This window comes from Pinus tabuliformis, chromosome X, assembly GCF_031772625.1.
Source record: "Pinus tabuliformis cultivar Carrire ecotype Pingquan chromosome X, CPIR1, whole genome shotgun sequence".
Classification (NCBI taxonomy): Eukaryota; Viridiplantae; Streptophyta; class Pinopsida; order Pinales; family Pinaceae; genus Pinus; species Pinus tabuliformis.
Window position 1 is genome coordinate 389830226 of NC_142308.1, and position 14444 is coordinate 389844669.

Below are 14444 nucleotides of genomic sequence, written 5' to 3' on the forward strand. Positions count from 1 at the left end.
ATACTGCATGGGCTCATTGTGATATGATTGATGGCAAAATGATTTGCAAAAATCTATTGAAGGAGAGGGTATTAACAGGTTCAAGCAACACTTGGTTGGGCTAGGAGGCCATGTAAAGCCATGTGGAGCACCAAATGAAGTATTAGGGCATAATACCTTCAAAAGTTTGAGACTCATGTCACTGAACTAGTAGAGAAGTTTGTGACTCAAGTAGTTGCAAAGTTTGGGAGTCAAGACTCAACCAATTGAGTTTGATCATGATGAGAAGTTTCAAGTTATAATGTTGATCACTAATATCATATATGTAGACTTGTAGTAGGACAGTGGCCCCATAGTTTGTAAGCTTTGTTTTTGAACTCTAGAGGCCATTTAGAGCCTCATTGATTATATATTTGATTGTTGATATGTATTGCACTTGGTACCATTTTGATATATTCACCTTTACATGGGTATATATATCAACAAACTTTGCATATTTGTGTCTATTGGTTTGGAATCATGGTTTTAAATCTTAAAATTAGTTTTTTTCATTAAAAAATAATTATTTCATGTGTTTTTTTAAAACCGGTTCATTGAGATCTAACCAGTCGCTATTTGAAACCCAGTTTATTAGGTGGACTGGTCTAGTCATCGGTTCCGGTTTTTAAAACTATGATCTTGATCTCCATGAGCAGAACTTGACCCTCCACTACGGCAGCACCCTTAGCACAAGAGAAGTCACATCTCTCTTGCACACATTGAGCCTCTCTTTGGCTCTCCTCTATTTATCGGATACCCTTTTCCCTTGGGTCATTTAGGAAACCTCTAGACTTACGGTTTTAGCCTCTCAACTCATTAGAATAAACAATTATTTTCTTTTGGTCCTAAACCCACTGCGTTGGGTCCAAAAGCCCAAACTTTTGGGTAAATTTCCCAACCAACCACTTTTGGTGGGTTTTCCCTCTTGGAAATGCCTTCCGAGCTACCCAAAATTCTAACACAACCCATCAAGAAGATCTCCTTGGCCTTGTTCAAGATAACCTACGAGAAGAAGCCGTGATTGATCTTCCTCTTGATGCTCAAGAGGATCATGGGGTTTTGAATGGAGAAAACTTTTAAGCACTTCAAGAGTGTATTAAAGAAGACAGGAGGTTTGTGAGCAACTTGTAGAAGATTGCAGTGATGTGGATTTGCTGATTGGGCTTTCTCTTGAGTGAAGGAGGCAATTTGATATGGTGTAACAAAAATATCAAGAGGACCCTATAGAAATGCTCTTTGTAGAACTTGTTCACAAGTTCTATGCAGTAAACACCTTGTGTTATGTTGTATAGAATGGTATTGCAACCCTCATAAAGACCACAATCAACCTTTCTTTATGCCCAGAGAATTTCTGGAGCTTGACATAGCAGAATAAGAATGGGGTGATCCAGAAGAAAGCCCAAATGTGGGAGGTCATGGTGATGATTGTCCCATAGTTTTAAAAACCGATTGGCATGAACTGGAAATCGGTCAAACCCACTGGTTCATTAGGCAACTGGGTTGAACCGGGCAAAAAACCCGGTTTAAGGGCCGACTTAGCCAAAAAAACATAAAAACTTGACCAAACTGGCTGGTTTATGACGAAACCGACCGGTTTATGGCCAAACTAGCTGGTTTTGTCATAAACCGGTCGCTTCATTGCCAAGGCCGCGACAGACCCACACAGACTTTTTGGAAGCTTCCTGGGTGTTTTGGAGGGAAAGTAAGGGTTGTTTCCCTCCAAAACCACCATCTCCAAGCCTTTAATAGGAGCTGACCCCCTCATTTGCCTCACACATCTCATTTGGAGTTTTTGTGAGTTTGATTGGGAGCTTGGAGAGTGTTGAGTTTTTGTTGGAGTAGTGGAACAACAAAGAGTTTGAGCTATGTAGTAGCCATCATGGCAAAATTATCTGCAAATATTGCCAAAAATCTATTGAAGGAGGGGGCATTAATAGGTTCGAACAACACTTGGTTGGGCTAGGAGGCCATGTAAAGCCATGTGGAGCACCAAATGAAGTAATAGGGCATATTAGGGCTGAACACCTTCAAAAGTTTGAGACTCAAGTCATTGAACCAGTAGAGAAGTTTGTGACTCAAGCGATTGCAAAGTTTGGGAGTCGAGACTCAACCAACTGAGTTTGATCATGATGAGAAGTTTCGAGTTATAATGTTGATCACTAATATCATATATGTAGACTTGTAGTAGGCAGTGGCCCCATTGTTTGTATGCTTTGTTTTTGAACTCTAGATGCCATTTAGAGCCTCATTGATTATATATTTTGTCGCTGATATGTATTGCACTTGGTACCATTTTGATATATTTATTATTCACCTTTACATGGGTGTATGAGAAAACTTTGCATATTTTGTGTCTATTGGTTTGGAATCATGGTTTTAAATCTTAAAAATAGTTTTTCATTAAAAATTAATTATTTCATGTGTTTTTTTGAAACCGGTTCATTGAGATCTAACAAATACACGGTTTATTAGGTGGACTGGTCTAGTCAACGGTTCGGTTTTTAAAACTATAGATTGTCCCCTAGATGGGCAAGTAAATGATGAAGCTATGGAAGAGTTCTGGGTTACAGCTTGGGGTATTGAGTATGAGTGTGAATATTTCATGACTGCAAAGAAGAGAAAGATATCACAAAATTCAATATCGGTAAAGATTTTGCTAATGAAGAAGAGGGGCAACCATTCATTGCCACAACAAATCAAGAATACCTTGTCAGTGAACTCGATCCATCTAATGAATGGAAGGGCACGTTCTTTACGTTTTTTGATGATAACACCCAAAACAATAGAGAAAATATTTGTGCTGCCCAAAAGAAGGTTGGGAATGAGAACACTGCTGATGAAGAAATTGAAAATTGCAATAGCTAGTATGAAAAGCAGGAAATTGTTAGGAAATCAGAAAGGCAACAAAGATTTTCTTGTTCTTGATAATTACTTGTGATGTTTCTTATCATTATGATTCTTTATATCTTCTTTCTTTAGATCATCAAGCAATTACCAAAAGCAGCAACACATAAAACAATAGACACTAGATGTAGGCACATGCCAGGGCAAAACCCAGTCAAGATAATTCTTCCTTTCAATAGTTTTCTTTGAGACTCTTCACCCTAGACCAAGATCAGACCTTCCCTCCATACCAAGTCAACCTCTCAAACTTTCGATCTCTTCCCAACAACTTCAACTATGCAGCAACTTACGGCAACTGGCAGCGTCCAGCAATAGTGAAACTTGGAAGACTTCGATTTCCCAATCCATGACATGAAACAGAGAGATAGAGATACCAAAAATTCGATTTTCCTTGTCTCCTTAGACTTCCCCAAACTCGCATTCACTTTGGCTTCCCGACAACTAACTTGGCATCTTTTCCCAGCTACAAGAGAACTTCGCACTTCTACCCAGCAACAAGATATTTTCGCACTTCTTCCTAGCTACAAGAGAATTCGAACTTATGAGAGAATGATGCTCCAAATGAATTCAATGTGCTTCCTTTTATAGGCTTCTTGTGAGGTCGAATAGGGTCCTTAGGCTGACTTGATATTCACTTAGGCTGACATGGTGTGGAGGTTACATAATTCATATTTGACTAAATATTTAACCTTTTTAGATGATTCAAAAGCCCAAGAAGGGTCTCTTTAAATGTACAATGACTCTATAGACTCAGAATAAATCCTAAAGTCCTCAATGGGGACTTTGACCTAAAACATGGTGACCCAAGCATGAAACCCATGCTTTAATAAGCCACAATAATAATAATAAAAATTATTTTCTTTATTTTTTTGACATGTACATTACATAATGACTCAAATACATTATTGAAGAACGAACATAGTTACATTCTCTAACACTCCCTCTTAACTAGGGAGGTATTCGTAATGTACATATACAATGGAAGATCTCAAACTATATGAACCATGAAGAACTTTAGGCACCGTAATGCTTCCTGACCAAGGAAATCTATCCAAATAGTCACTCAACAGTTTAGGGACTGCAATGCTATGGACTAGATTCCCGACCAAGGCAATCTATCCAGGTGGGACTAAGATGGACTCAAGCATTCAACCCCTTTAGGTACCTTAGGCTTACTTGCTAACCATCAACCCAAAAATCTAGGTGTGTATCCAAAACAAACAAAGCTCAATAACCAACACCATCTTTCCAACTTCGGGACTCAGACATCAACACAAAGTGTTAGCCAAATGTCTTCTCAGGCAATGCTTCACTCACAAAGCCTCAACACCCCTTGATCCAACAGATCAAGAATGGCCAATCTCTCCCAATCAAACTGATTTGTAACCAACATGCTATCAAATCCTTCGAGAGATTCACCTGTGTTGACCCTGCCGCCTACACCTACCTACAAGTCAGTGAGAAAAGCCTTCAACCCCACAAGGTGCGGTTGGTGGTAGGGAACTCAAAGAAGAGGCTGTCACACTAATCCTGACTCTCTCCGTTTGAGCTATCTCCTAGGTTAGCTAAGGGGGGTGGTCCCTAATGAAAAGTTAAGTTAAAAGATGTGAGTTTCTAGGAGAGTGTATAGTGAAAATAGATTACTTTTAAGGATTTATGAGCAAATATGAAGTGAGCAACTTGAAATAACAATGCCAATCATTAATATGATTAAAAAACCATAAAACCAATGCCTTATAAGGAATTTGCTCAACAATTTATAGATATATTTCCTCAAAGTAAAATGCAATGCTCTCAAAAGAGGAAACAAAGTAACCTTGAAATGTAAATAAGAATTGTTAGCACAATAAGAATTGTTAGCACAAGATATGTAAGATACAAAATGTTTTTGAGATAATCAACTTTATAAATCAAAATATGTGAAACATATCTTGCCAAAACCCAAAAATTAGTAATTAACTTGGAAATGTAAAAGAAAGGAAGTGCTAAACCAAGACATCAATATGCAATTAGACTTGAAACATGAAAAAAAAACACTTGTTTGAAATGATTATAATACTTGTTTTTGGAATAGACTTTGCATATGAAAACTCAAACCATCAAGAGACAAGTAAAGTAAATGTAATGTAGAAGATAAAAAAAAAGATAAAAGCATAATATGGCCACATACAAAAGAAAATATACCACAAAATGCAAAAGATGGCCATGACAAATTAATTAGCATGTGGGAAAAAGCCAAGCATGAGCTCTACCCTTAGAAATCTTCCTTTGTGCCTTTCCTAGAGCTGCTCAGGTTTTGGTGGAATTCTGACGGTGGATTCTCCATAAATTTTGATGCCCTAATTGTCACATCAAGAGGGAACCCTAGAAGCTAATCCTTCAACTTAGGGATTATTTGAAGGCAATCTCTTTAGTACTTGGTGAAGTAAATCATTCATTGCCTTTTCTCTATCTTACCTTGACCTTGGATGCATATATATATCGTGTCAAATTTAAACCCTAGGTCTCGTGTAGTTTCTTTTCCAAGGGGTTTTTCGTGGAAAGTCTAAATAGCGTCTAAGGTGCTCCCTAGACACTCCCCAACGGTAATGTTAAATTTTTAAAGTAAAAGGATAACTTAAATTTTTAACATTACAATTATTTTTTTTAAGATGTTTGAGAGTGGTTCCAACTTCCAACCTCATGGGACTTTATATGGAGAAAATAGAATTCATATCCCGTTCAAAATTCAACAAACTTCACAATTTTCAGGATCTCAGGAATGATGGGATTGTGGCATTTCATTGGATTGTATCATGTATGAGGGTATGTGATTGGAATTTAATCAAGAGCACCAAGCCCTCTATGTGCCCCAATGTTGGTGATGTTGATTGTTGAACTCCTTTGTCATGGCCTTAGCAAAAATGTACCATTCACTAAAACCAAAATCATTCATTAGGCATGTTAAAATTTTCTACCATATTCTAGTGCTTGGATTAGGTAGTTTCATCAAAATTGGATGGCCTTGACTAATGTTCCTAGAGGATCGAGGTAAAGGAAAAGTGTTAAAGTTGGCAGCTAGGGATCAGTTGCCTCATTTGGTAGCTTCTCTTTTGATGGCACTCTTCACCCTTGAAGCACACACTTCATGGCATCATTTTTCATTTGAAATTTTGGAATTTTTGTCCACCTACAAATGCCTCTTTTCCATGTCGGCTCAGGTTTGCCTCTATTTATGTCATTTGTTGACCAACATTCTCTCTCCATTGGCTTTTGTTGATTGAGGATTCTTTGACCGAGTTCAGGAAGGCAGTTTGTGGAGGCCACTTTGACCGAATTCTTGGACTAACTGACTGAGTTTTTGGGCATTCTTTCACAGGTTTGGACCCTCCTGTTGACCATAGGTCAGCTGTGCACAATTGACCGAATTGCCAAGGTTTGCAACAATTCGAAATTCGGAACTCCAGAGGCATTTCAGAGATGAGACTTGGTAGCGTTTGATTGGTCTGTTGTTTATCCTTTTGACAACTGTTGGTTGGGTTTTTGGTGGACATTTTGGTAGTCAGAGGTTTGACTTTGACTTCATCATCATTGTACATTATTGGATTTTCTCTCTCTAAACAATTGATATTTATCAAGAAGAAAAGATTAGTTGGGTTTTGCCCTGGTATTAGCCCAAATCTCTGTGTTATCCTATCTTGGCTTGTCTTCTTGCATTTACTGTTGATGTTCTATCTACAATTACTGTCAATGGTTTTTTGAAATTGATGCTAAAGTGATTGCTACCTAAGATCATTGTGATTGCTATTGGAAATATGAAGTGAATTGTTATTGGGCTAATAAAGACATTGAAGTAATTGTTGCAAGCATAGAACATACCATAAAACTTAACATGGTATCAGAGCCAAGGAAGAAGTAAGCAATCACTTTTGGAATTCTTGCTACTGTTGGACAAGGTCTATTGGGAACAAGTCTCTATGGCTTCTAGCTTTTACTTCAAGATAGAGGATAAGTTCAATGACAAATCAGTTTATCATGCTTGGAAGATGACACTTGATCTGACCTTAGAGGAACATGAAATATTGGACTATGTGTAAGGGAAAGTGGTGGAGCCTCCTTCAAATGCACCTATTGCTGCTAAGTATAGAAAAGGTGAGGTCAAAGCTATAGCCTATAATATTTATTGACTCCATTCAAAAGCATTTAGTTACCTGCATTTTTGATTTGGGAACTTCTAAGGAAATGTATGATAAGTTGATTGAGATGTTTAAAGTCTATTGAAAATAGTATCAAGGAGAGGTGTTACTAGGCTTTTATCCCTTTTAGCCTAGTGAGCACATTAATTACTTTTGTCTCAATGCCATTTATGAGTTAAATTAATGTCATGGGTGGAAAAGGTACTTAGAAGTGTTGTACCATGTACTTTTTCTAATATTAAAGTCACTTGTACTTTATAAAGTGACTTTATGTGTAAAGCTATGTCACAAGGTTCATCGAAATTTAACCTTGAAGTTCGAATTTTGGTGAACCTTCGAAAAGTTTTGAGGTTTGGCGAACCTCATCGAACCTCATAGCCCTTGACCAAGTCCATAGATCAAACTCATAACTTCATGTCACAACTCACGCTTGTAATTTATCCTCACAGTTTCCATGTCCGTGATAACATTTTTTATGTTTACTGATGTTGATTTCTTACTATTTATCATATAATTCATTTTAAATTAATATATGTATATATAGATGAACCTAATGGCGAACCTCATCCAAACCTCATCAAAAAATTCGAACTCAAACCAAACCTAATCACTGTCGAACTCGAACCATGTGACATTGGTGTAAAGTACTAAGTGTACTTTTCTAATATTAAAGTGAGGTGAAAAATCACTTTATGAGAAAAATTAGAAAATGTACACAACTTGAAAAAGGTACTAGGAGACTTTTAAATGATGGGGCCAATGTATGAGGGGGGTCATTTCGGATAATTGATCCCAACCACACATCTTGGATCCTAGGTTTAGGGATTCAATTTTTTCCAAGGAGAAAAAAGAGGAATAAGAGATCTCATTCTTCACTTCACACTTGAGAGAGAGAGCATGAAGAGAAGAGAAAGAGGAGAAACTTCATGAAGGATGAGAGAAATTGCAGCTAGAGAAGAGCAACTTGAATCCCAAGGAGGAAAACCTTCAACATGCATGAAAATCGGGGAAACAACACGATTTTCGAGCAAAGGCACGTTTTCAAGGGACGACATGATTTTTGAGGGTTTTCTGGGCACGGTTTTGAAGGAGATTACAACAGTTGTCAGGCTACAGGCAACGTGAAAATCGAGGCACTGTTCAGTTGCTGTCTGACATGAAAATCGAGGAAAACAATCACCCTTTCAACATAGAATTCAAGGCACCTTCCAACACAGAAATCGAGGCAGGGATTGCATAGATTTCAAGGTAGAATTTGAGCACAAAATTCGAGGAGCCGAGATGTGAAAAATGTAGAAATTTTGGGCTTGTAATTTTGTGGACAAATTTCCAAAAAAGAGCATTTAATGCTATAGCAGAAAAAGGAGATAAGTATTGTGTTTATTTTATGTACTTATTCTAAATTTATCAAGCAATAAAATCCTCCTTTGAAGATCGGTTTTCCCCAAGAGGCTGTGGGGTTTTTTCGGGGTCAGATTGACCAAAAATTAGTGTCTCAAAAGTGTTGAATGCTTCCATAATTTTTGCATTAATTAGCATCCAATAGGAAAGTGAAAAATTAGTAGAAGCACTCTTTAATGTTTGCAATGAATGCACACTGAAATTTATATCAGCTTGTCAAAGCACATGGGTTGGGCCTAAACAAACACATGCAAACTTGTAAACTAGGATAAGGGTGCAAATCATTTATTTTCTACAAGTCAACAATGCAAATCAAATCCTCTTTCTCAAAGAAAAGTTAAAGGATATCAAGATGGATAAATGGGAGTCTATCCAATCCTACTTCATGAGAATAACTCAAGTAAAAAATGATCTGCTATCTATTGGAGAAGTTACTGCTAACAGGGAACTCACCCTTATTGCTTTTGGAGGTCTTACAAGGCTGTGGAAACCATTTGTCACCACCATTCTCAATAATGACAGGATACCTAGTTTTGATGAGCTATTGGCTAGATGCACTCAAGAGGAAACAAGGATGATGGAAAGAGATAAGTCCTACAATGGAAATGAACCTATTGTTTACTCAGCACATGCTAAGAGAAGGAATGATGCTGGTCCATCTAATTCAAGGGGATAGGGTCAAGGATCTAAGAAGGGATTCAAAGGAAAAGACAAAGGAAGATGCTACAATTGCAACAAGTTTGGTCACTATGCTAGAGAGTATCCTCACTAGAAGAATCCTCCAAGGGACAACAACAACAACAATCAAAGAAACAAGAAGTATAACAATAAAGGAAAAAGGAATGCTCCTGCTGCCCAAGAAGGAAATAATCGACCTCCCAAGAGGACAAGAAATGCCAAGTATGATGAAAATAATGTCGTGGAAAAACAAGATGAGTTCTATCTAATTTCTTCTCTACCTACTGCCTCTCCTCCAGATACCCCTTGGATCATTGGTTAATTGATAGTGGAGGCTCAAGGCATTTCACTGGATATGAGGAGGCCCTCTCAAATTTAGTTGAGAGGAAAACTAATTTAAAAATTATTCTTGGAGATAATGCCACCTACTCCGTGAAAGGGATAGGAACTGTTATTGTTCACTTGAACTATGGTCAAACCATACATCTTCAGGAAGTCTTGTATGTGCTCGATTTGAAGAAGAATTTGGTGTCTATTTCTGTGATGGAAGACAAAGGTTTCAAGGTAGCTTTCATTGATGGAAAGATATGTGTATGACATAGGAACTTCAAAGATGCTTTAGGGTTTAGGGTTGATGGTCTTTATCAAGTTGGTGCAAGTCCTTTGTGAGCATTGGCAAGTGATATCTCTATTCAATGTGAGCTATGGCACCGAAGATTTGTTCACTTACATTACAAAGCCTTACCGGGGTAAGGAAGATGGTCATAGGAATGCCTGAGTTTCATATGAACCATGAAGGAGTCTGTTAAGTTGATGGTCTTTATCAAGTTGGTGGAAGTCCTTTGGGAGCATTGGCAAGTGATATCTCTATTCAATGTGAGCTATGGCACTGAAGATTTGCCCACTTACATTACAAAGCCTTACCAGGGTAAGGAAGATGGTCATAGGAATGCTTGAGTTTCATATGAACCATGAAGGAGTCTGTCAAGGTTGTGTAGTTGGGAAACATACAAAGGGACCATTCCCTTCTAGTGAGAGCAAGACAACTGATATTCTTCAATTGATCCATTCTGACCTGTTTGGTGCCTTGCCCATAACTTCATTAGGAGGATACTCATACTATGCAATTTTTGTGGATGACTTCTCCCACAAAACATGGATTTATTTCTTGAAGAGGAAGGATGAAGTGTTCAAATGGTTCCGTTCTTTCAAAGCGTTGGTGGAGAATCAAACAGGAAAGAAGATCAAGATGTTGAGAACTGATAATGGAACCGAATATGAATCTAATGAATTCAATGACTTTTGCAGAGAGGCAGGCATTAAGAGGGAGACAACTGTTCTGTATACTCCAGAGAAAAATGGTGTTGCTGAAAGAAAGAATCGAACTATTATGGAAGCTACCTGTGCCATGATCTGTGATCAAGGTCTACCGAAATTCTTGTGGGGAGAAGTTGCTAACACTGCGGTGTATGTTCAAAATAGGAGCCCTCATCAAGCTTTGGATTTCAAGACACTCAAAGAAGTCTTCACTTGTACGAAACTTGATGTTTCTCATTTTAGAATCTTTGGCTGTTTAGTGTATTTTCATGTGCCTAAAGAGAAAAGAAACAAGTTGGAAGCTTATGGGAAGAAAGGTGTATTCGTTGGATATAGTGAAAATTCAAAGGCATATAGAATTTATGTACCTAGTCAAAGAGAAGTAGAAGTAAGTAGAGATGTTACTTTTGATGAAGACATTGCCCTTAGGAAAGCCAAAGATCTCCCCATCTCAAGGAAGGATGATGATGCTGCTGAAAAACAAGAAGAACCTCCGATGGATGAACCTATGCCCGATGTTGATGGCTCGATGGATCCTCTTGATCCACCTCCTTGTGATCCATCTACCTCAAAGAAAAGACCACTATGTCTCCAAGATACTCTTCAAGATGCAGAAAAACATTCTGCCCCTAGAGGAACATTTCGAGAAAGTAAGAAGCCTAACAAATATCAAGGATACTTGGCTGCCATGAGTACTATCATTCAAACCGAACCTTGCACTTTCGAAGAAGCTATAAAACACCAGGTATGGAAAGATGCGATTGCTGAGGATTATGAGTCAATCATGAAGAATGATGTCTGGAAAGTGGTGCCTAGACCCAAGAACAAGTCCATGGTCACTTCAAAATGGATCTACAAAACTAAACATGGAGTTGATGGAAGTACTGAAAAATATAAGGCAAGGTTCGTGGCTCATGGTTTCTCTCAAAAGGAAGGAGTTGACTATGAAGAACTATTTGCACCAGACTACAATAGGTTTTCTCTTGAATATCCACAATCATATACCAATCTGATGATTTCTGGAGAGCTAGGTGATAAATATCAAAACAAGAAATATCAAATGAGTTAACGAGGAATATTAGAAAGAGCTATGCTTCTTTTGTCATGTCCCTATTGAGAGATCGATATATTCCCAACTCTTTAGAGAAAATGATACTTTTAATACTTTCCCTGTCAGATATTCTTTCTTTATAATTCTGTTCCTTGTAACGACTTGCCACTCCAGGTCCCATACTAGCAGTCTGACAAAGCCACCCAGGGCTCAGTGGCAAGTGTCCTCATCCATGCAGAAGCACAGTGCACAACCCAGCTTATTTTCAAGCTCCTCTACCAGATAACATTCTATCCTTAGCTCCTCTACCAGATACCATTCTATCCTGAGCTTCCTCCATCTGACCTCAAGGTGCTAGGGGAGTGAATGCTAGCAGATCCTGTTTTCCTTGCACATCCAGATTCTGGCACCATTTCCCAAATCTGTTTTCAGCTAACTGAGCTCAGTTTTCAGGTCTTAGCATAGAGCAGGCTACAGTACCTTACATTATTTTATTTAGGAGCCACTTTTTTCACTCCCACTTTGTATCAACACTTTGTACTTAGTAACTTAGCAGTCCCATTGACCTAATTTTGTGGTTATTTGTTCAATATTGATAAATTATCTTATCTGATCTTATCAGCCCTTTTGTGCCATTCATTGTTCTGTAAGTTGACCCAATTTTCTCTTATCTGTGAATTGTTGTAATCTCATTTACCTTATGATACAGTCTGTTACTTTGAAGTTTAGCTTCATGCCTTTCTTGAATGATGTATTGTTAAGTATCATGACCTCTATCTTGCAGGTTAGTTGTTGGAAAAGTGGTTTGATTATCTTGTACATTCAGTTCAGACTGCATGTGTGTGACAGATATTGCATTACTCATACACACTCTTATTTGGCGTGTTAGTCCGAAAACAATAAGAAGTAAAAAAAATGGTCATTATGAAAGTAACCATAGGAAAGATATTCCAAATGATATTGGGTGAACCTTGCACGGGAACTCTTAAATCTTTGGGCCATTGCATTCTCACCGATGTTTGCATTATTCAAGCTGTCATTCTGACTTACACTTTGCCAGTTGGAGAAAAGCTGACATCAAGGAGCCAAACCTTCCTGTTGTCTTAAATATGTGGAAGATCAGCCTTTTATTCCTAGAGTAACTTTTATCCACTGAGCAGTAGCCCTTGCATGAACTCACTGGTGGATGCATGAAGTTTTGAGGGTTATTTAACTGCCCATGATCTTTCTTGCTAACTGCTTTTGTGGAAGTCTTCTAGATTATATTATATCTACAAATACACCTCAGTTTAATATTTATTTTTAAAAGCTTCTCTGATACAGGTGCTGAAGTTTTGTGAAACAGGTTGACTGGTTGGATGGTGCAGAAACCATGGAAGAGATTCTAGCCAGGGTGCGTCAGAGGGAAGAAGCTGCTCTTAAACGTGAGCGAGCCATGGCATATGCCTTTTCTCATCAGGTATGGTCTTAAGTCTAAAGATTTAAATGAGTTCTTAATGCGTTAGAATTTGGTTTTGTTTTTGGTGAAAGATCTTATGCATTCTGTTTCTGCAGTGGAGAGCAAACTCAAGAACTAACCATGGATATGCGGGATATGAAGCTGATAAAACTAATTGGGGTTGGAGCTGGATGGAACGCTGGATTGCTGCTCGTCCATGGGAGAATCGACTCCTTGCTCAGAGTATGAAGGATGGCTTGGAGAATAATGTTTCAAATGGGCGAAAAAATGGTAATAAACATTTGAAGGGAGTGAGTGTTAAAAAAACTATCTTACCTTCCATCAAAACTGGGCAGATGAATGTCAAGAGCTCAGCAAAAGATGTCCCTTCACATAACGGGAGCAACTCTGTCAGTGATTCTAAGGAACACCCAAATTTATCCGAAGCTGAGGCAAAGAAAATCCTGGATCTATCGAACAGTGAGAAACCAGCAATGCAAAAAATGAACAAGTCACAAGCAAGTATGAGTCAGCTTGTGGATGCTACAATATTGGCCTCTTAATATTCACAAAGAAGATAATAATCCATAACACCAAATATCAAGTGATAAGTTCTTACTGTTGAAACACGGAAAGTGAAGTCACGAGATTATTGTGGAAGATAATGGAGGTAGCAAGACACCTTTGAAGATTGGGATAGGAAAGACAGAAAAGATACGGGGATCACTAATAAATTGAGTGAGTAATTGTTCATTCCTATCAAAGGGTATTTGACATCCCATGAATGCTGTTTAGAAGGGTGGAGAAATGCAGGCGGGAATAAGAAGTGTGAAATGTTTTTTAGTTATGATTTGTTACTAAAGTGTATAATCACTGTCCACATTCGAGGATTGATTTGTAGATGACCCACTTCTGTTCTGTAATTGTACTCTCGAAGAATATTTTTGCTGTTTGTAGAATTTGTTATTCTCAGTTGGTGAGAATGTCTGTTTATAATATTTTTTAGCTTTTGGTGCCTTCTTTGCCTGCACAAGAGTGAGTAATTAAAGAGTGTTTGACTTGATATATCTTATGTCCAGTTTCAGTATTCATGGAATATAATATGCATACATGTATGCTTCAATATAAGATTGATTTTGTTCTGAACCTATTCTTTGACCTCTTGAAAACAAGTGCAATATATATTCATTTTTAAGTCCAACACTTCCTTGAAGGAAGCATCATTGATGACCATGGACTACTATCCTGATTTCAGGCTACAGAGGAACAAAATTTTGGACATAAATGCACAGGGCACTAAGTTTGTAGATACCAAAATCTCTTTGGACAGATTTGTAGGCTTTGCGATGTACTACTAAGCCATTTGTTTTCAGTTTCACTAGAGCCACACTGTTGACACATTGTTGAGCGAAGACAAGAATTTTCGTTTAACCCGTCGTCTTATCTCCTTGGTAAAGCCATT

General features: G+C 38.0%; 1 protein-coding gene across 2 annotated transcripts in view; it reads left to right on the plus strand.

The window, feature by feature from the left end:
• The window catches only part of LOC149140175 (protein IQ-DOMAIN 9-like), a 91685-nt gene extending 77638 nt beyond the window's left edge, over positions 1-14047 (plus strand). For both annotated transcript variants that reach the window (XM_089448821.1, XM_089448820.1), the window contains exons 6-7: positions 12890-13003; positions 13099-14047. In XM_089448821.1, the coding sequence (XP_089304947.1) occupies positions 12890-13003; positions 13099-13545 (561 nt within the window). In that variant the 3' untranslated portion in view covers positions 13546-14047. The remainder of the gene's footprint in view (positions 1-12889; positions 13004-13098) is intronic.
• The last annotated feature ends 397 nt before the right edge of the window (positions 14048-14444 follow it).